At 33.4% G+C, this 23855-nt stretch overlaps 2 protein-coding genes across 2 annotated transcripts; both read left to right on the plus strand.

The window, feature by feature from the left end:
* Window positions 1-367: 367 nt before the first annotated feature.
* Window positions 368-12525, plus strand: LOC145612091 (GDSL esterase/lipase At5g45960-like). The gene is made up of 5 exons (XM_081667460.1): window positions 368-788; window positions 1016-1146; window positions 5093-5326; window positions 10745-11006; window positions 12215-12525. Exons 1-5 carry the CDS (start codon window positions 497-499, stop codon window positions 12406-12408), a joined length of 1113 nt encoding a protein of 370 aa, XP_081523586.1. The 5' UTR covers window positions 368-496; the 3' UTR covers window positions 12409-12525.
* A 3354-nt stretch (window positions 12526-15879) lies between these two features.
* Window positions 15880-21843, plus strand: LOC145612626 (GDSL esterase/lipase At5g45960-like). The gene is made up of 5 exons (XM_081667960.1): window positions 15880-16189; window positions 16333-16463; window positions 18383-18616; window positions 20876-21152; window positions 21650-21843. Exons 1-5 carry the CDS (start codon window positions 15880-15882, stop codon window positions 21841-21843), a joined length of 1146 nt encoding a protein of 381 aa, XP_081524086.1.
* Window positions 21844-23855: the final 2012 nt, after the last annotated feature.

A 23855-nucleotide genomic window follows, 5' to 3' on the forward strand; every position in this document is an offset into this window, starting at 1 on the left:
CACACGGTGTGGCCAACAACATATGAAAGTTTGTGTTCTTGAGTAGTGTTACAGGGATTAGTCCGTCAATGTTACAGGGGTTAATCTATCGGTTAAAGGAATTGGTTACTCAATCAGTGTTATATAAGTTACTTTGTTATTTAACAAGTGAAACCACATGGTAATGGTATGTGGCTAGTCGCACACAAAACGGGCTGATTTATTAATCCTATCAATTTTTTGTGGTATACTGGTATAACAAAAAATAAAATTTCTGATCCAAGTTAATCGAGCTGAGCTGTCTTATTTTAAGCTCACTCCGAACAGAATATATAATTCAATACGGACAGTTTTGTCCCATCTAACATTCTAATTGATAAATGCTGAACATACAACAATGTAGAAAGCTAATACAATTAAGACCTATATATAAATAAGTGCTCAACACATATATTTGATATATATACATGTGCATAAAATAAATTTTCGTTTCATTTCTTGCCAGCTTTAACTAAATATGTCTTTGTGTAAGCAATATCATTGTCCAATTTTGAGTTTCTTACTTTCTTTCCTAATTTTGGCCACTACTTTAATTGTTGGAAATGGCCATAATCTAGCAAAACAAAAGCCAACAAATAAATCATCTATTACAGCAGTTTATATATTTGGTGATTCGACCGTTGATCCAGGCAATAATAACTACATACACACAATTTTTAGAAGTGATTTTCCTCCTTATGGTGTTGATTTACCGGACGAAGCTCCCACCGGAAGATTCACTAATGGAAGGCTCCCCACGGACTTAATAGGTATGTTTTTCGCGGCATTACTTTATAACGAGCAAAAAAAAATCATCAGTTAAACTAGCTAACATTATACTAACGTTTCCTGAAAAAAAATGGCTAGCTAACATTATATATACATGTGCACTTGTTAAGTTGTTATGCATATAATCGAATAATATTTCTATATAAGTACGTGTTACTAAAGTTCGTAAGGATTAACGTGACGATTAGTTGCTTCATGTGTGTTGCAGCTTCATATGTTGGTATAAAATCATTAATTCCAGCTTATTTGGACCCAAATCTTAGCTTGAAGGATCTTACTACGGGTGTAAGCTTTGCTTCGGCGGGTACGGGTTATGATCCACTTACAGCAGAGAGAAATGTAAGTACATACATTTTTATCTTGCCTCAAAAAAGAAATTAAATAAATAAATAAAAATAAAATAAATAAATAAATGTTACTCTATAGTACATTTTTTTCTTTGTGTTTTTTATATTTTCGTTACTATCCCAATTTACAGAAAATTGATTACTTTGACGCATTTTTTATTAATTTTGACACACCTCTCACATTGCATGTGTCAAAATCAATTTGCTCAATTTAAATACATAGCTAAGTGATACGACTGATACCAAAGTTTTGGAACTAACAATGAAATATAAAAGGTAATACGCACAACTTAATGGGTTTTATGATGTACTAAATTTAAATTAATATAGAGGGGAAAATAAGGACATTAAGATATCCATTATTTTCTTTTATTTGAGGACCGGAAATTATAGAAATTTTTTCCATTATCCATTATGGGAGTATTTAGTGAAATTAAAATGGGACATTTTTCTCTTTCACACGTACCCTACCCTCTTTTCTTCCTCCCCTATTCTCTTCATAAATGTTAACCAATCGATTGTCAGTAACTCAGTATCGTACATACTACATAATATACATATGAAATGAATATCTTTACTTAGGGCTGTCAAAAGCTGACACGACACGAAAACCAACACGAATCGACACGAAATAAGCGGATTTGGGTCAAGTATTCTCGGCCCGTTTACATAATTGGGTCGACACGAACCCGACACGAAATTAAACGGGTTAGGTTTGGGTTGAAATTTTAAACTCGAAACTGACACGCATAACCCAATTATATAAATGGGTTGAACGACAACCCGCTAACCCGAACCCGACACGCTTAACTTATTAATTAAGTATTAAAAAAATTGAAAATTTTATTCTAAACTTGTAATTTTGTAAATTGCCTTGGCACTATGTATACATTTAGGTAATGTTTGGCAGTTAATTTGACGGATAAAATAAATTTTAACTTTTGTAAATTAAAATTTGGTTGTTAATTTGGGACAATTCTTATGTATGATTGAGCTGCTAAAGCAACCAACTTTAAATTCCTGTAATACTTTTGTTAAGATTACTAACTTTTAACTCTTCTAGTATCATTAATGATGTATGCCTTTTTATTTTTATATTGAATATTATAGTTTATTAACCTGTGTCAGATAATATAAACTCCTTGATTAGAGTGATTTCCATTGATCAATATTTATAGGGTTACAATGAGAAACCTAATTATATTAGGTAACTATAAGATATGTACAGATATAAAGATAATCTTATACAAAATATATCCTAAACCTAAGATGAGAATATTCTATGGATATTCTCTATCACACCCCCGCATTCAGAGCGGGAGAAAATCGGATGCTCAGACTGGATCTGAATCACGCATCGAGCGGTAAGGATAGTATGGTAACCCATGATCAAAAGAGAAATAGTAGACATGTGCCGGTGATGACGATGAGAAGCAACAGCCACGACCTACATAGAGTAGAGATAAGCACTGCTAGGCCGGAGGAGAAGGAGAAGAGCCGCACACAGACTTGGGCTAAGTTGCAGATCCAGAGAAGAAGAAACTAAGGGATCAAACCATCATCGGGGAGAAGACACTACTACGTGAAATCACAGTTGAATAAAAACAAATAAAATAGCGCAAGAAAAGATTAAATTCCACCGCTTGAAATTAATCTCAAAAGAGAAACCCATGTAGCAAGAATCAATACTCCACAAAGATTCCAAGTGCTGCAACAATAAGAGGAGCCAACTTGATAGCAAAAGAGATGTGCAAAAGTAGTTGACCTTATTCTGATATACGACCACCAAAACAAAATCTATGTGATTATGTGTAGAAAAACCAACGGGACAACGTAAGAATCATTGTTGGTCATGAGGAGGTGGAAATAGAGTGCGACACATGGAGAAGGTTGGCAGATGTGGTTACTGCCAGTAGTGGGAGGCGGTAGTGTATGCGATTGCCACCAATGATGGAGGCGCAAGGTTATATAAAGATTCTAAAAAAAAAACTTTGAGAAAAGGAAAAAAAAAATCTATATGTGTGTGTTTGCGGAAGCATAAAAAGTTTGTGTATATCCCGCCGGTGAGTTTAATTTTCCAACCCACCGGCAGGGTGAGAATTTTTATATATGATCCCAAGATCTCACCTAAGCTGTGATACCATGTCAGATAATATAAACTCCTTGATTAGAGTGATTTCCATTGATCAATATTTATAGGGTTACAATGAGAAACCTAATTATATTAGGTAACTATAAGATATGTACAGATATAAAGATAATCTTATACAAAATATATCCTAAACCTAAGATGAGAATATTCTATGGATATTCTCTATCAACCTGTTTAATAAACGGGTTAGGTTTGGGTCAAGGTTTTCAACCCGTTTAATAAATGGGTTAGATTTGGGTTAAGGGTTTTTCAACCCGTTTAACATCGACACGAACACGAACCCGACCCGACACGACACGACCCGTTTGACAGCCCTATCTTTACTCTCAAGACTTATCTCTTTTGCTTGCACTGTACTTGTAGGGATAAAACGAAACATGACTTTACACACAGGGTACTTTCAATTCTTCATCTCATCGAAAATACCCTTACACGTATTAATAAATATGGTTGTCCATACGTTCTCAGCATGTAATTAAGGAGTATGAGACAATCTTATTAGGACAGAGTTAGAAGAAATTATGGTACTCGATCAAGAGACAAGTTAGCCGGGCCACCTTAATTTACTTGATTTGATTATAAAATTAAATACAAATTATCACTTTTATTACTCATTAAGACTCTGTTATGTTTACCTTATTTATTGTAAGAATAGTAAGTTTACATAAAAGATAGTAAGTTCAGAAACACATTGTTGTTCAATTCATACAATCGATTCACAAACCAATGAAAGAAGAGAGTAGCTACTAGCTTAAAATGAGATAGTAGAAAGTATTATGAGTAAAATAATGGTGATAATTAGTTTGTAATAAGAGACAGTAATCTTTACATATATAAGGTGCTTGCGGAGGTATTATTGCGACTAAATTATTATACAGTAAAAGACTTTCAATATAATAAGTACAAGTAATAGTTTAAAATTTGTGAGAGTTAATATTTAAACTATTTAAAACGTGTAATTGCACGGGTACTATACTAGTTACCATCTATATTTCTCTCTAATATTCTCTCTCCCTTATTTTATAACATAAAGCATCTACTTTATATAAGTCGGCCTTAAATTAAAACAAAAATGAAAATTTTGTTTCTGAAGTCGGGGCCTAGCTTTAATTAGCATGGCCTAACAGTAATAATCTAGAAGATGGTTCTAAATTTCTTGGCCCACACATTTTTGTTTTACCCTAATTTCAAACGTACAATTTGCATGTCGAATAAAAACAGTAACAAGATGCGTCTCTTACGTACCCTGTCGAAAATCCTCTTACGTAAATCATTGATTGGTAGAGCTCTCATCAATTAGGATCTTTGTTGGTTTAATTTAGGTCAGATCATGTTAATTAGATCTTGAATCATATTTGAGTCGGGTCCTTGTCGGATCAATATAGTCTTTGTCAAATTAGGCTTAGGGATAACATCAAATCAGTTATTAACAAAAAGATAACTAACATAATTACATAAATATAATATTATCTCAACGATCTTCAACTTATAGAGTTTAGTTTGGGTTACGTTACACTGTTTACCATTTCAAGTATAGGTCTCGTTTGGCTTGAGTCAACAATGAGTCGAGTTAAATTTTATGTTTAGAAATTAGAATGTGTCGATATTAGTGAATGAAGGAGAGGTAGTAGCTTGATTAGTAATTTGGAACAAAGGGAGTAAGTCATTATGACATTATTATTGTCATTCTAAATTTGATAATGTAATAATAATACTGTAGTACTGAATACTTTAGTAAATCTAATTAAGATTCATGATGGAGTACATCATTTATGCATGATTGCAGAAGGTAATTGACATGGCGACGCAACTACAATACTTTGATGAATACAAGAAAAAACTTCAACGTATGGTTGGGAAGAAAAGGATGGAGTACATCATTAACAACGCGGCAGTTGTAATTAGTTGCGGCACAAACGACATCGTTTATACATACGTACCTGACTATTTGCCTCAGCAACCTGACAAAGTTGCAGCTTACCTACATCTCATGCTAGACCACAACCATGAGTTCATACAGGTAATAATCTACTCCGTATTAACCAGCAATCCTAATGAGTCGTACACAAAAGTGAGACAAAGGATTAATTTCACGAATAAGTATGATGAAAAGAGATGAATTTTTTTGCATAGCAACATCTTTTCCCCTATGGTTTGTTTGAATAAGCTAAGAATGTCCACTTGTACATTTAAAGAGCAAAGGAAGTTTCTTATAAATTAATAGGATTTTTTTTTTTTTTTTTTTTTTTTTTGTCGAAAACTGTTAGCATAAATACTTCAGTGATAAACTACACACAGAAGTTAATTATAGAGTGTTACAAAATCTAATAGGAAAATTTCAACTCGTTTAAAAATAAAAATAAAAGTTACTCCGTATGGTGCTAGGAACTACAGAGTATTTCCCGACCTCCATAATATGTTTAATATGTTATCCGTATATACGAGTATATATGTTTTGGTAAGTGTCAAATTAATTCACAAAGTTCTGATCTTCTCATTAATCACTTGGGAAATATTTATAAGAATACAATACTTGGGCCACAATTCTCCTAACCAAGATAATATTCCCAAGATCACAAGATAACATAAGATATAATTATATACCTAAAATATATTATCTCCTAATAAGATATACTTTATCTTAACATCCCCCCTCAAGATGGAGCATACAGATCCCGAATGCCCATCTTGCCAAGTAACGTCTCAAACTGAGCCTTTCCCAAAGCTTTCGTAAAATGTCTGCGAATTGTTCCTTCGTAGGGACATATGACGGCGAAATCAAACCATCTGTAATTGCATCTCTCACTAAATGCATGTCAACCTCAATATGTTTCGTTCTTTCATGGAACACCGGGTTTTGTGCAATATGCAAAGCCGACTGACTGTCACAAAATAACTTCATACCCTGTGAATGTTGCACACCCAAGTCTCTTAGAACTTGCTTCAACCACTTCAATTCACATGTCACGGCCGCCATTGACCTATACTTTGCCTCCGAAGATGAAGTAGAAACCGTAGGTTGCTTCTTTGTTTTCCAAGACACCGGGGAAAAACCAAGTAGCACAAACCAACCTGTCAATGACCTTCTAGTAAGAGGACAACTTGCCCAATCAGAGTCACACCAACCCTCTAATCTTAATGCACTGTCGGAACGGAGAAGAATTCCCTGTCCCGGATTTTTCTTCAAGTAGCGCACCACCCGAAGTGCAGCATCCCAATGCTCCTCTTTCGGAGCTTGCATAAACTGAGACAATATATGAACAGAGTACACTAAATCAGGTCTAGTCACTATTAAATAAATTAGACGTCCAACCAGGCGTCTGTATTTTTCCACATCTTCCAACACTCTGCCTTCCGCTAGAGCTAATTTATGATTCTGTTCCATAGGAAAATCTGCAAGCTTGGCACCTAACAACCCTGTCTCAGAAATAATATCAAGAGCATATTTCCGTTGACAAATGTAGAACCCTTGATTGCTTCTAGCAACCTCAAGTCCTAAAAAATATTTCAAAACTCCCAAGTCCTTCATCTTAAAACAGTTTCCCAAGTATGCCTTGAATTGTGACAAGGCAACTTTATCATTCCCTGCAACAATTAAATCATCAACATAGATCAAGACATTCAACTGTAATTTTCCTTTGGTCAAAGTGAACAAAGAATAATCAGAGTAGTTTTGTTTAAATCCATATTTCTTCAATGCTGTCGTCAATTTTGCAAACCAACACCTAGGAGCTTGCCTGAGACCATACAACGATTTCTTCATCCTGCAGACACAATCAGAATTATTTTTGTTGAAACCAGGGGGTATCTTCATATATATTTCTTCCTGTAAGTCACCATGCAAAAATGCATTGTGCACATCCATCTGATGTACTTCCCAGTTTTTCACAGCTGCAACTGCAAGAAAAGTTCGAACTGTCGCCATTTTAGCCACTGGTGCAAACGTCTCGTTGTAATCTAGACCTTCAACTTGGTGATTTCCCAAGATGACTAATCGGGCCTTCAATCGCAACAATTTACCGTGCTCATCCCGTTTCTCCGTATACACCCATTTGCTACCAAGGGCTTTCTTTCCAGGCGGAAGCTTGTCAAGAACCCACGTACCCTGTTCCTATAGAGCCTTGATCTCTGCCGCCATTGCATCTCTCCACCTTGCATGCTTCATAGCCTCTTTAAAAGATTTAGGCTCGTGACCTGCTGTTATAGCTGCAATATACTTTTTATGTTGTTCTGAAAAACGTGAGCAATCAACAAAATATGTGAGGGGATAAGGAGTACCTGAGGAGGATGATGTAGGTGAAGCATTGCTAGATGGACTGTTTTGCCGTATTGTGTGAGTCACAAAATCTCGAAATTTAGTTGACGGAATCTTTGGCCGCTTTCCTTTTCCCATTTCTTCAACCGTTCCCCCTGCTCACGGACCCCCTGCTCACGCACCTCCTGTGCACTCTGTACAGCAGCACCCTCACCCGCATTATCACCCTCAGTCACGGGCAGCAGCTGCGGTGAGGGCTGGGGTAGCTGCTGTCCCTCTGCACCAGCTGCCGCTGGCTTCCCAACGAGCTGATCAGAGGCTCCTGGGTCGCTGGCAGACCTGGCCGCAGGTGGGCTGCGGGTTACCTCATCATGCCGCAGCATGGCTGCGTTCCCTGCTGTTCCTCCAACAAGCCACTCATCATCACTAAAATACCCATCAGTTAAAGGCACTCGACACTCCCTAGGTGTATGTGTATTTTGTGGGTCAATGAAAGGAAAAATTGTCTCAATAAAACGTACATCACGGGATACAAATATTTCATTGGTATCTAAATCAAGCACTCTCCATCCCTTTTTTCCAAACGGATATCCCAAAAACGCACATTTTCTACTCCGACTAGCAAATTTATCTCCTTTACTCCGTTGATTATGAGCATAGCATAAACAACCCAAAACACGAAGATACTCATATGTTGGAGGTTTATTAAACAAGATTTCAAACGGAGTTTTATTTTCAAGTAGAGGTGTTGGGGTTCTATTTATCAAGTGACAAGCCGATAAAACACATTCTCCCCAAAATTGTAACGGCAAATTCCCTTGAAATCTCAACGCCCGTGCTACATTTAATATATGTTGGTGTTTCCTCTCTACCCTCCCGTTTTGTTGGGGGGTTCCCACACACGATGTCTCAAATAATATGCCATTTTTAAAGAAATAATCACGCAAGGAATTAAATTCCGTTCCATTATCACTTCTAACAGTTTTTATCACATGACCAAATTGGCGTTTAATCATAGCAACAAAATTTAAGAACATCTGTTCAACTTCAGTTTTATTTTTCAACAAATAAATCCACACTCCTTTAGAAAAATCATCAACTATTGTCAAAAAATAATGTGCACCACAAGTAGAGGGCGTTTTATATGAACCCCACAAATCTATATGAACAAGTTCAAATATACGACTTGCCTTATTCTCACTAATGGGAAAACTACATCTAGATTGTTTAGCACGAGGACAAACATCACATGTCTTATTATTATGATTCCTAGAATAACTACTCACAGTTGGAAGCATCTTCAACACTGTGTCCGAAGGGTGACCCATCCGTTGATGCCACAAATCAAATGTAGACTCGCCATCCACTGCTAAAACCTTCACTTGAGGAACACCACGGAAAAGGTACTGTCCATCTACGCGTTCACCCGCACCAATCACCCTCCTCGTCAGTAGGTCCTGTATAACACATATTTTGTTAGTAAATTGCATCGTACAATTAGACTCATCACTCAATTGAGTTACAGATATTAAATTGCAAGTTAATTGAGGAACAAAAAGAACATTGTCAAGTCGCAATCCCCCCGGCAAAATCACCGTTCCCAATTGATCCGCGTTAGCTGACTTCCCATCAGGTAAACCAACGGGACAATTTTGAACTATCTTTACATCTACTAGCATTGAAAAATCACATGTGACATGATTTGACGCCCCCGTATCTATAATCCACGGAATCATATTATCCTTACCATGCAACTGTCTAGATTTTGGATTTAAAATATCCAAAATTTGTTGAATTTGGGTAGCATTCACACCCACCAAACTTGATGCATCTTCCGGAGAAATTGATGATTGCTGTCCATTAGACGACCCACTAGCCACCTTGTTTGCACGCACAGAGTTTTGTTGAGATGTACCAGACGATGCCGAGCCACTGCTGCCACCATTACGCGATCCTCGGCCATCGCTGCCACGTCCTCCACCTCGGCCACGACCCCTGCCGCCACGGCCTCTCTCACCCCACCAATCTGGGTAGCCAACGAGTTGAAAACAACCAGCGTTATCATGACCTTGAAGATTGCAATGATCACAAAACAAGTGACTTGTATCAACATACTTCGATTTTGCCTTTGCATCTACCTTGAATGCCATGGCAGATTCTTTGGTGTTTGTGGCCAAACCTCCTGCTCGAAGCCTCTCAGTCATTACTACGTTTTGGTATGCAACATCAACCGTCGGGAGAGGTAATTGGGCAAGAAGTTGTGCTCTAATCGAAGCATAGTGATCTTCTAACCCAATTAAAAAATAATGAAGGTAATCCTCCTCCCTAATCTCCTCCACCTGAGCAAGTATATTGCACGTACACTTCCCACACGAACACTTCGGGACTCGAATAAACGTGAGTAGCTCGTTCCACACCTTCGACAGCCTGCTAAAGTAATCAGTTACTGACGACTCCTGCGAGGCTTGTTTGCACTCACCCAAGGCATTCTTCAATTGGCACACACGTGTACCACTTACAACGCAAAACCAATTCTTTAAATTCGTCCACAAAACACTAGCATCATCATAGTCACCAATCGTGGGACGAAGCTTCGCATCAATCGTGTTAGTAATCCAGGATACCAACATGGACTGCACCGCAATCCAATCTGCCAATTTCGTGTCTTCCGTAGGTTGTTTGATTGTGCCATCCACGAATCCAAACTTGCGTTTAGCTATCAAGGATCGTCTGATTGCTTGTGCCCAGTCATCATAATTCTCACCACGCAATTGAATTGGCGTGATTACATTACCTGGGTTATCACTCGACCCAAGGTAATATGTTAAGTCAACTTGTGTTTTCTCACCCATCACTCACGTTTAGAGAAGGTAAAAAAAATTTATTAGGTTTTGAAACCTAGCTGTGATACCATGTCAAATTAATTCACAAAGTTCTGATCTTCTCATTAATCAGTTGGGAAATATTTATAAGAATACAATACTTGGGCCACAATTCTCCTAACCAAGATAATATTCCCAAGATCACAAGATAACATAAGATATAATTATATACCTAAAATATATTATCTTCTAATAAGATATACTCTATCTTAACAGTAAGTTTATAATAAAGCTCATTAAAACGTATATATGTACTTTATAAGACGATTTCATTTAAATTTGAATTTGAATTAATGTGCAGGGGTTAATTGATCGAGGTGTGAGAAAGATAGGGGTAGTGGGGCTACCACCAGTGGGTTGCCTACCCATAGTCATGACTCTGCGTACTTCTCTACATCAACCACGCACTTGTATCGAATCTTTTTCATCAATTGCAAAAGATTTCAACCAAATGCTCCAACATCAATTGACAACCATGCAAGCTTCCCAACAAATTGCAACTATTGCGTACGGTGATATATTTGAACCTTTACAAGACCAATTTAACAAACCAAATAAATATGGTAAGTTGTTACCCTTCTTATCTTTGTCTTTTACATCATTTTATAGCCTATTTTTGCATTTATATCATTGTACTCATCTTCCCCCCACATTTCATAAATAGATAAATAAACGTGTGACTATATTTTAAAGATAAAAATTATTTTGGTGAGGAGTCATGAAAGTAGATGAATAATGCACAAATGATTAAAAGATGAAGTAATTAATGGATCCACTTCATGAACCCCAAGTGTACACAAATTTATTGCGCTGCTCATTCATATATTTCTTCTACCACCAGCCTTGTTTCAAGTACACTTGTATTATTACTTTTCAAAAAAAAAAAAAAAAAAAAAAAAAAAAAAAAAAAAGTACACTTGTATTATTGTATGAGTCACAATTTTTTTTTTTTTTTATTTGTTACTCCCTCCGTTTTTAAATACTTGTTCCATTTCTCTTGGACACGCATGCCGATGCTAATATTTGATCACTAATATCTTTAATTATCAATAAGTATAAATTGTAACAATTGAAAATTAATAATCTATTCATTAAGATGATTCCAACAAGTACCCACAAGAATACAATTTTTTTTTTATGTATAAATCACAAACATTAGTCAAAGTAAGACAAATGAATAGTGCAAAACATAGAAATGGAGCAAGTATTTAAAAACGGATGGAGTACATTTTAACTCTTACAGTCTTCAATAAGCATGCACCTTTGATTACGTTTGTATTTAATTTTGACAATATGTTATTTTGAAAATACAGTCAAAGCTAAATCCAACATGATCGATTTCACAAATTATAATTTTTATTTTTGTAATATTACATAGCTTATTTATAATTATAATCAAAGTTTATAAAAGTCAAGAGGTATGTAACAAATAATAATGTAAAAAGAGACTAATATATAAAGAAATCTCTTACACTTTTATTCCTAGGAGAACCTTACTCTTAGTCTCTTAGATTATCATACAAGAACCATGCTTTAAATAAATTTTATTGTTGAGTAAATCAGATGTTCAACATCTTTTTATTTTTTGATGTTCAACATAATAAAAAATAATAATAATAATAAAAATTTCCGAGCTAATTTTATCTAAATAATCCCTCTATCTTGTCACGATGCTAATTCAATTACATATCGACATGAATGTTTTATTGTTCCGAACGTAAGGATTACAAATTTTCTTCGACATCATAAGAGTTAATGATTTGTGATGCAGGATTTGAGGTTGTTGACAAAGGGTGTTGCGGTACCGGATTAATTGAAGGATCATTATCATGTAACTCTTTGTTGCCGATATGTGAAGACCGATCTAAATACCTATTTTGGGATGCAATTCATCCAACTGAACGATCGTATTACTTGCTTTTTGAGGCTCTTCGTCCTGTTGTTGATTATATTATATCCAAATAGAAAAGCAGGAAACAATTTTAATCATAAGTATAAAATGAGAAATTTTGGAGTAATCTTCAACTACCCTTGTATTACATGAAAATTCATGTTTGTAATTATATAATATGGACAAATTATTATCGGTATAACAAATAAACTTTTTTCTTATTAAAAAACTAAACCATACATATAACACATTTGATTGAATTTTTAATAAATATTAAAAAATAAAATAAAATAAAATAAAATTGCAACCTTACTACGAAGTATATTTCAATGTCTTTGTTTCAAAAAAAAAAAAAAAAAAAAGTATATTTTTATGTCTTATGAGTGATCCCTGATCCGAGTAACTAAAATAATGTAGATATTACTATATCCATTTCTAAATAACTTTAGCTTTTGTTTTTTACATTTCCAAAAGCTTGAACAATTTTCACTTTGATTATTTTATTTTCGACAAACTTGTTTTACTATCTTACCCCTTTTACCGACCCTGCAATATTTTAGTTTTGTTTTCTTTTTCCTTTGTTAATTATTTTACTTTCCTTTATTTTATTTCATTATATTAGTCTTTCCTTGATACATGGAGACTTTTAGGTTTTTAATCCAGCTGAGATATCAGAACCATTAGATTTGTGTATGTTTCTAAATAAAAAAGAAAAAGAAGATCAAAAAGGAAAAAGAAGAAAAGACAGAGGATGACTTAGGGCCTGTTCACATTTACTTAATTTCAGTTCAGTTCAACTTCAATCAGTTCTGTTCAGCTCAGCTCCTAATTTTCCTCCCTCATAAAATATTAATTTCAGTTCAGTTCAGCTCCAATCAATTCAGTTCAGTTCAGCTCCATTCAATTCAGTTCAGTAAATGTGAATAGGCCCTCATATTTAAATTAAATGTTAGAGATAAGGTATATCGAAAAATATATGTGTGATATATATTCCGTACATCATTATGAGAATATAATATAGGAAAATTTGTCAAATAACACCTTTTTTTAACCCTTTTATTGTCAAAAAAACACTTTATAAATTTTTTTTTCTTAACACACCTAAAAGCAACATTTTTTTGTGAGAACACACCTTCCCCGGTTTTCAGACCATTGACTTTGGTTTACCAGCGTTGACTCGTCACGTGAGACTTACGTGAGGGTCACATTCTCAAATTACCCCCTTATTCGATCTCTCCTCAAGCTACCACAGCCACAAGCCTAGACAACCCTAGCCACCGACACCACCGCCTAGCCGTCACTAGAACCACCTCTCAACCATGGACACCACCACCAACCAACCTAGCCACCATCACCGCCCACCCAAATAACAAAAATCCACCCGAAAAATCGCATCTATCATTCTCTCTCCTCCATTTTCACTCTCTCTCCTTCTTAAGATCTTCAATTTTCTGCAACTTTGTCTTAGATCTAACAATGGAGCAAGAATCCCACAAAAACCCACTTCAAATCCACCACAAATTACTGACTTTAATCTTGTTCCAGATGGTTTAGGTGGGGCTCTTTGCCATGGATTGTTGCGCCGACATTGGAGAAGATGAGGATGGCCTGGTTGTTATGGATGAAGAAAGGGAGGGGGATTTTCTGGGTATATTTGAGTGATTTGGGTAGGCCGTAGGCGGTGATGGCCGCTAGGTTGATGGGTGGTGGTGTCCGCGACTAAGAGGTGGTTCTAGTGGCGGCTAGGCGGTGGTGCGGGCGGCTAAGGTTGGCTAGGATGTGGCTGTGTGGTTGTGAGGAGAGAGAAACAGGGTATTCTAAGCACGTGACACTCACGTGAGGGGGTCAACGCTATTAAACCAAAGTCAATGGCGTTACACCGGGGTAAGTTGTGTTCTCGCAAAAAAAAATAGGGTGTGGTTTTAGGTGTGTTTTAACCAAATATTTATAATATATATATATATATATATATATATATATATATATATATATATATATATATATATATATATATAAGGTGTTTTTTCACAACAAAAGGGTTATAAAAGGTTTAAGGTGGTAGTTAAATAAAATAAAATTTTAAACATGTAATAAATGTGAAAGAGGGTCATTTTAGTGGTAGCAAATGTCAAAATTTCCGTATAATTATTTAGGTTTATTTATGTTAAGATATTATTAAGTGAATATATCTTTAGGATATATAGTTATAGAAGTATATCATTTAGGAATATTGTTTCCTATCTTATTATCTTAGGTTTTGTATAAATACTCAACCTATTAATGAATAATAATGAAGCAATAATACAAAGTCATTATATTCTCTTTCACCCTAATTTATCATGGTATCAAGTGCATGTTAAAAATCAGATCATAGACACATCAAAGGGCTGTGGCAGAAGATCCTGGACACTAGTAAAGGGTAAGAGCTGTGACATTGCGGGAGGGTGATAGAGATATGAGATATCGAAAAATATGTGTGTGATATATTTTCTATCGATATCATTAAGAGAAGTTATATTATTAAGTGAATATATCTTTAGGATATATAGTTATAGTAGTATATCTTTTAGGAATATTATTTCCTATCTTATTATCTTAGATTTGGTATAAATACTCAACCTATTGATGAATAATAATAATGAAGCAATTTAAAGCCATTTTATTCTGTTTCACCCTAGTTTGTCATTAACATTTCTTTTAAACATATATATATAAATATATATATATAAAGGGGAGTTTTTTCCCGAGTTTTTAGAGAGCCACATGAGATCTAATTTCTTAATGCGCCATGTAGGATTATAAAGTTTAGTAGTAGCCAATTAAATAAGTGATTATTAAAATCTTTTATAATTAAATAATTCAAATGTCATGTATTTAAAATTGGCGAATGAGATTTTTAAATTTAAATTAATTAGAAATAAAATATTAACTTTTAATATTAAGAATTTTATCTAAATATATAACCAATTTTAGCACATAAATTAAAAAAAAAATATATATTTAAAAAAAATCAAACAAACCGTACATTGCACGGGATTCATCAAGTTTCTATATAATGTGGAATTGTGAATGTGAAGTTTTTGGGTCATTTCAAATTATTTTTTCCAAAATAGAGGTAGTTTTGACTATAACACATTGACTTAGTTAGGATTGGTTTCCTTTTTTCATCTAAAAAAAGAGTTATTCACATCTCCAAGGAAGTAGGCAAAAATGGACACAAGACTCACCATAAATTATTTTGGCCTGACTAATTATTAATCTTTAACGACTATTCACAACTACTACTATTATTGCAACTATAACATATATGGAAATTGTAATGAGATACTTTTTTAGTTTAGAAAAGTTGGCAAATGGGTAGTTGAGAACATGAAAAAAGTTATGTCTATTTTTCCATAACAAAGCGACCTGCCTATAATGCATCAAATCATCGTACAAAGACTATGTAACACAAATTAAACTATAAATATGAAAACAATATTATCAATATAAAGTTTTCAAATAACAAATTATTAACCCACATATTATTCACCTAGAATTCTGCCATGTTTCTTGGCATGAAATCCTCCATGAACACAAATTTAACCTCAATAATCCATTGTAACTTATTACTAATTGTTCTATGTAGTTACGTATTTATATTGTGTGCTACAGCCCAATCTACTCTCGAGCCTAAGGCTCCAAAGAATTCGGTCCGAGCAATATTTGTGTTTGGTGATTCTACGTCGGACCCTGGAAACAATAACTACATAAGGACTGCATTTAAGAGTGATTTTTCACCTTATGGAAGGGATTTACCTAGCCATGTTGCTACCGGAAGGTTTAGTAACGGAAAATTGAGTACTGATTTTATTGGTACGTAAAAATAAACCTGAAAAATAATTTTATTACGTTACATCAATTCATAATCATGAATTTTATATAATTTTTAGTAGTTAATATTTAATTTGTATGAGAACTATTGCATGCATTCATTTAATTTTTATTTCTTCATGCAGCAAGCTACGTTGGAATTAAAGAGCTAGTTCCACCATATTTGAACTCATCGCTAAGTATAGAAGAGATGATGACTGGAGTTAGTTTTGCTTCTGCTGGATCAGGATATGATCCTCTTACGCCAACACTAAGTGTAATATACCTTTCTCTCCTTCGTGCGCGATCAATTTGATAAGAACGTCATTAATTTAACATGTTCTTTTGTTTTTTTGTAAGTTTGATACATGGAGTAGATTAGAAACATCTTCTCACAAAACCATGCCCTAAATCTAATCTTATATATTCAAGTTTTTTATTTTTATTTTTTTTTGCGCATTTACTCATTTAGGAGGTCGTGCTTCAAATGAATTGGGGGGGTGGGGGGTTTGAAATGTGTTGTGATGAATGTGATCATGTACATCTTGGTACATAGAGTGAACATATTTCAGATAATAAGCATGCATTGGAAATTTTCAATCGTCATTGAAATTAAGTTTTTTCTTTTGAACGGAAAGTAATAATATCAGTCATTGTAATTAAGTTGATTTGGTATAAATATCATAATTAGACTTGTGTATATATCCTTGCTTAATTGGGTCAAGTTTAATACGAGTAAGGTTTAACATGATCGAACCTCCATTACTGTTAATTGATAGCGTGACTGAAAAAAGATACATCTGGTTCTTAATAATTAGCTGCTTCAGCATTAACCCTTGTGTATGAGAATACTATACAAGTATGTGATAAGTAATTTGTACAAGTTATATTTAGTCATGCAAAATTAATTTAGAGCAACAAAATGTAGCTTAGGTGCCACCTTTACTATGAAGTCAAAGTTGCTCAACTGATGATATCTTTTGTACGACTTTTTTTTTTATTTTTTTAATACAAAACTATTTATATGTTTACATTTTTTTTTTTATAAAAAAGTACTTGTATAAATGAAAATTTTGACAATTACCACCTTCTATTATGTTCATTTTAGCAATTACCACCTTGTATTTTTTTTTTTTTGAAAAATACCACCTTCTATTTTCAAAAACATCAAAAGTTACCACCTTCTCCACCACATGACGTCATGTGGGCCCCACCCTTTACCTTTCCCTTCCATTTCTTCGATTCTCATCTCTCTTCTTACTTTTTTACCCCAAAAAAATCAGAACTCTTTAATTCACTCCTCTAAATCCAAATTGACGAACAATTATTGGTGGTTGCTGCAACATGACAATGATTCCCAAAAGAAAGGTATGTTGTTCATCTTAATTTCTTAAATTTAGGGGTTTCAATGCGGTTTAGGGTTTATGATTCTAATTTTGGGAATCAAATTAACAACAAATTAGGGTTGAAATTAGGGTTTTGCGAATCAAATTAGGGGTGAGGGTGTTCAATTGGTGAACTAATTGACAACAAATTGTGAATTATTACCTGGTTGAAATTAGGGTTTTGCAATCAAATTAGGGGTGAGGGTGTTCAATTGGTGAACTAATTGAGAATCCTAGCTTGTCCCCCCCTTCAACAATGACATTTCCAATCCAATTGTACTATGATACTGCGCTTGGAACAAGGTACAATTTTGGGCAATTTAGCAACTATTTTGACCAAGAATGATGAGGAAGAGAAAGGATGTGACAATAGGGAGTAAATTTTCAGGTTGTATTAGGTGGGTGAGGAAGAATTGATTGCCATTAATGGTGAAGAGAGACAAGGGGGATGAGAATCGAAGTGAGGAAGGGGAAATAGGAGGGAAATAGGCAAGATGACGTCATTTGGTGGAGAAGGTGGTAACTTTTGATGTTTTTGAAAATAGAAGGTGGTAATTTTCAAAAAAAAAAAATACAAGGTGGTAATTGCTAAAATGGACATAATAGAAGGTGGTAATTGTCAAAATTTCCTGTATAAATTTATATTTTTTACTTTATCTACCTTTTTCTTACATCTACCTAAGCTAATTCTTTGAGCAATTAGTAAATGTTAAACATTATAAAACAGGTAGTTTATACACCAAAAGGAAAATCTTGTCTTCTTAATGTTTTTACTTTTTATACGTTAGATGACTTATTGGATTTGCAACAGGGAGTAATTCCAATGTCAAAACAAGTGGAATATTTCATGCAATATAAATCAAGAATTGCGGCCAGCATTGGTCAGGAAAAGACCAATGAACTCATAAATAAATCGGTATTCATTGTTAGTGCTGGAACTAATGACTTTGTGGTCAACTACTTCACTCTACCAATTCGGAAAAGGATGTATACTATCCCTCAGTATCAGCAGTTCTTGGTCCAAAACGTTCACCAATTTATCAAGGTTAGTCCCTACTACCTTTCGAAATTAATGCACCAGTTTAATTGACACATTTGACTATGCAGAACATTGGTAAATAATACTCCTATTTAGTTATTAATAAGCATAAATGATAAAAGGTTGATATTCAGATATTAATCATATTATAGATTAATACTCGTACAACGCTAACAAAATCTACATGACTATGTTAATCTTGTATATTCTATATAAATTTCAAATATTGATCAAAGTGATGTATATGTATATGAAAAGTGTATAAAGTCATAGGGACATTCATTTAAAAATGAAAGGAGTGTTATTTTTGAAATGTTTGATACGAAGTATAATTAATGTTAGTGTCATTTTCAGAGCATTAAGAATGTCGTGTGTGAACAGAAGATTAGTGTGAAACATAATTACTCCGTATGTCATGTTAGTGTTGGTGTATACGAGAATTTGAAAGAGTTTATATTATGGTCACAACAAGCTTTATCTGAATGGGACTAATGTAAAACAAGCTAAACTTTCGGATTGTTTATAAATTATAATTAATTATGTGATATATTATTATAGGTCGGAATTTAGAAGTCACCTCAAAAAGTCATACTCCATGAGTAGGAAAAGGATGAAACTTGAACTACTCGAGACATGACATTAGCATTCGATCTCAATTCTCAAAGTATTAGGTGACTTAGGTATGAAGAACTAGTGTGCTATGTGCGTGCATTTATAACGTCTAATATAAGGTATTACAAAAATCAACCAAAATTGCTTACATGTTAACCTCATTTCAATCAACAGATTGTTAATAATATTCATCTTTCAAACACACCCGAGATATATATCACTTTTGCATTATTTTATTCATTTGTAAAGCAAGGTAAGGTTAGAATTATCCAGAGTATGTAAATCTTTGTAAAACACCTAAAATACAAGATTCGAAGTAACTGAACATGTATAGCTTTTTTTTTTTTTTTTTTTTTTTTGAAAGGAATTGAACATCTACAGCTAAGTATCCATATGTTCGCTTGATAAATTTCAAAAATTGTGTTACTTTAATTCATCTTCAAAGAACTTTACATTTATCGATAAACAATTATTGTAATATCATATCAATTACACAAAGAAATTTTTAGATGTAGACAGGGAATATATTACTCTAATTATTTCTTTTTTATTTGTTATATTGTATTTTTACGGTCTCTAATACATATCTTTGATGATGAATATGTTTACTTACATGAAATTAAAGCCTAGATTAATGTTTTGAAAATTCATAAGAATTTAAAAACATTCCACATAATATATTCCAAATGGGGTGACATGTTAAATTGTTAGGCTTGTTTGGCATTGTTTTTGGTTTTCAGTTTCTAGTTTTTTTTTTAAAACCAAAAACCAAGAAGGTGTTTTCACTTTTCTGTTGTCAGTTTTCAAAATCTAAAACTCCGTATATATATAAAGGAGAGTTTTTTCCCAAGTTTTTAGAGAGCCACGTAGGATTTAATTTTTTCAGCGCACCATGTAGGATTTTAAATTTAGTGGTAGTCAATTAAATACGAGATTATTAATTTCTTTTAGAATTAAATAATTTTGATGATACGTAAGCAAAATTGGCGAATGAGATTTCACAATTTAAATTAATTAAATATAAAATATTATCCTTTGATATTAGTAATCTAATATATATATAAAGGGAAGTTTTTTCCCGAGATTTTAGAGAGCCACGTAGGATCTAAATTTCTCAGCGCGCCATATAAGATTATAAATCTTAGTAGTAGCCAATTAAATAAGAGATTATTAATTTCTTTTAGAATTAAATAATTTAAATGTCACGTAAGCAAATTGGCGAATGAGATTTTTAAGTTTAAATTAATTAAATATTAAATATTATCCTTTAATATTAGGAATTTTATCTAAATTTATAACAAATTTTAGCTCATAAATACAAAAAAAATAAAATAAAATGAAAAATCAAACAAACCGTGCATCGCACGGGCTTCATTTAGTTTTATCTAAATATATAACAATTTTAACACATAAATATATATAAAAACAATTATTTTAAAAAATTCAAACAAACCATGCATTGCACGGGCTTCATCTACTTATCATTATATGACATACTATATCATATGATTTTAAAAAAATAAAAAACCAAAAAACAGAAAACCACAATAAATTCAAATGAACCCTAAGTTGTGTGTGTGTGTGTGTTTTTTTTTTTTTTTTTGACAAATGTTAAGTTTTGTGTTCTACTGACTTCTAATTTTCCAAAAATAGAGTTTGCAAGATCAAGGAGCAAGAAAAATAGCAGTGGTTGGAATACCACCAATTGGATGTTTGCCAATTGTGATCACCATGGCATCAAATAACTCCATCACACGACGCGGCTGCATTGAATCTCAATCGTCCGTTGCTAAAGATTATAATCAACTTCTGCAAACTCAGCTTAATTCCATGCAGCTTAGCTTACAAGATCAACGCACTAGAATTGCTTACATTGACGTTTATTCACCATTGCTTGAGATGGTTCAACCTTCTTCAAATTCAAATTATAGTAAGTTTCTATGCTTAACTAGATTAGATAATTGTTACTTTCTAATTGATTACGAGTACTAAATTTTAAGATCAATTAGTGTATGTAATCATTAAACTCACTATATAGTATTAATTGAGAGTACTAGGATTAGATTTGACAATCTCCCTGAATTGAAATTGTCATTTTATCGTAAGATTGTTGAGAGAATCCTAAACACGGTCTGATTTCAACTCAATTAAATTTTATCCTAAAACTAAACTTTATCCCGACCCGTTGACTTGAATTGTCACCACTATATATAGCCCTTATCATGAAATAGTTAGTGGAAATTGCAATTAGAGAAACAAATACAATAATTGGACCTCCTTAAAATTGGGTCAACAACTTTCTATTGGAACATAGGTAATGTCTTTATATTCTCTAAACCCATTAATACCTATTTATTAGTGTATACAATAATTTATTCGAATAATTTTCATACCCTAATTAACATCTTTTGTTATTAATATGTGTAGGTTTCGAATATGTGAGCAGTGGGTGTTGCGGTACAGGTTATCTAGAAGCATCATTTATGTGTAATCCGGCGTCGTATGTATGTAGTGATGCATCCAAATATGTATTTTGGGATTCAATTCATCCCACTGAAATCACTTACTATCTCATCTTCAAGGCCCTTCGTTCAGTCATTGATTATATCATCAAAGATTGATTTATTCACCCCTTAATTTTTTTGTGACTAAATGTGTTTATCAATTACATTCATTTATTGAGATTTTCAAGTGTTCATTCTTTAATTTTTAGGTTTTTTAGTAAAAAAAAATTCACTTGTCAAGGATCGGATCTACTTCTCAATTCTCATATCGATAGGGATATCTCATACATTTTTTACATACTTTGTATTAAACATACAAGTTTGTGGATGACGGATTGTAACTAATTTAAAGGAACTATAGGAGTACAAATTAGTAGCCTAACTTGGATAATTTTTAAATAATTCAAACTTTGAGGGGTACTCGCTTTAGGGCCTGTTCACATTTACTGAACTGAGTTGAGCTGAACTGAACTAAACTGATTGGAGCGGAACTGAACTCATTGAAGTTGAACTGAATTGATTGGAGCTGAACTGAACTGAACTAAGCTGAAATGAATATTTTATGAGAGAGAGAAATTAAGAGCTGAACTGAACTGAATTGATTAGATTGAACTGATTAGAGCTGAACTGAACTGAACTGAACTGAAATTAAGTAAATGTGAACAGGCCCTTAATTGGTCCCAACCGGTAACCTAACTTGTCATCATAGATAAAGAGACACGTGTCACTACTTAATTGATTGAAAAAAAAAAATGGAAAAAATAAATAAAAAAAAACTGAAAAAAAAAGAAGAAAAACCCAGCTAATAATCCTCACAGGCTTCACGACCACTGTAGGGAATATTTCAAGCATTATGATCCCAAACTTGAACCCCACTGTGATCATACACTAAAGTACGGTGGCATTCCAAAGGGAAAGAAAAGAGAGCAAAAGAGTCGCCAACAAGTTTTAGGAACTTGTAAACCCAAAAGACAATCCAAAAGGACTATCAACTCCATAAGGTCTTGAACCAAACAGGGTCCGGGGATGAGGGTACGAATCCAATCTACAAAAGAAAGGACCCGCCCTATAAAATAGGCCTCTACTTTGTTCTGCTCGTATTCATGTGCGCTTTTCGAATAACATACAAACATTATATTAAACCTACCCTGTTTATCTATGTTGGTTGAAATTAATGCACAAATAAGACTATTATTGGCGATCACTTGAGTTAAAATCACATTAGCCTAAACCAAATTAATAATTATCTTATTAAGCGTGATTTCAAGTACAAATTCCCTTTAGCAATCATAAAAGGTGTGATCAAGCAATAACAATAAATATATCAAGCAACATAATAATAAATCAAAAAGTATAATCATGTTAAGGCATAATAAAGCTTAAATATAATAGCAAGATCCTAGACATGATACTAACAAGATTAATAACAAATCCTAGCATGTCACTAAGCAATAAAGATCAAAGCTTTAAACCTAACATGGTACTAATATGATAACATGATATTAGAAATAAGTAAAGGCACCCTAAACATGATACTAGGAAGCATAAAATAACATCCTAACATGATACTAGGAATATTAAACATCCTAACATGATACTAGGAATCATAAAACAATAATAAGCATGCTTTCTACATTGTTAATAAAATAGGGAGTAAGCTAATCTACTTACTTTGAAGCCTCGTACCTCTTTCTAATAATAAAATACACAAGTTAGTAAACTTCAATGAAAATAATAAAGAAGTAATTAAAGAATTAAATTAGAACCAAATTAAATAAAGTTTTGACTAGTTTTGGACCAAACCTCAGAAATTATCAAACCTTGCACGTCTAGGGCGAAGGCAACTTCGAACTTGGCTAAGAGATTCTAAGTCTTGTGAATACGGAATTGTGTTTGATAAAAAGGTTGGTTTAGAAAGAGAGAGAAAAATAAGAATTAAGCTATATTGCTTAGAGAGAGAATAGAGAGAATTGATGATTGTTGATGAAAGTTGATGAGAATTGATATGGAGAATTGATGAATAAAAAAAGGAAGATAAGACCTCTATTTATAAGAAAAAAAAGATAGTCGAAGAATAAGAAAAGAATCCGAATTCGAATCGAAAGAAAACTCGTAGACAGCAGTTTTTA

This window comes from Chenopodium album, chromosome 24 (assembly GCF_948465745.1).
Source record: "Chenopodium album chromosome 24, dcCheAlbu1.1, whole genome shotgun sequence".
Lineage (NCBI taxonomy): Eukaryota > Viridiplantae > Streptophyta > Magnoliopsida > Caryophyllales > Amaranthaceae > Chenopodium > Chenopodium album.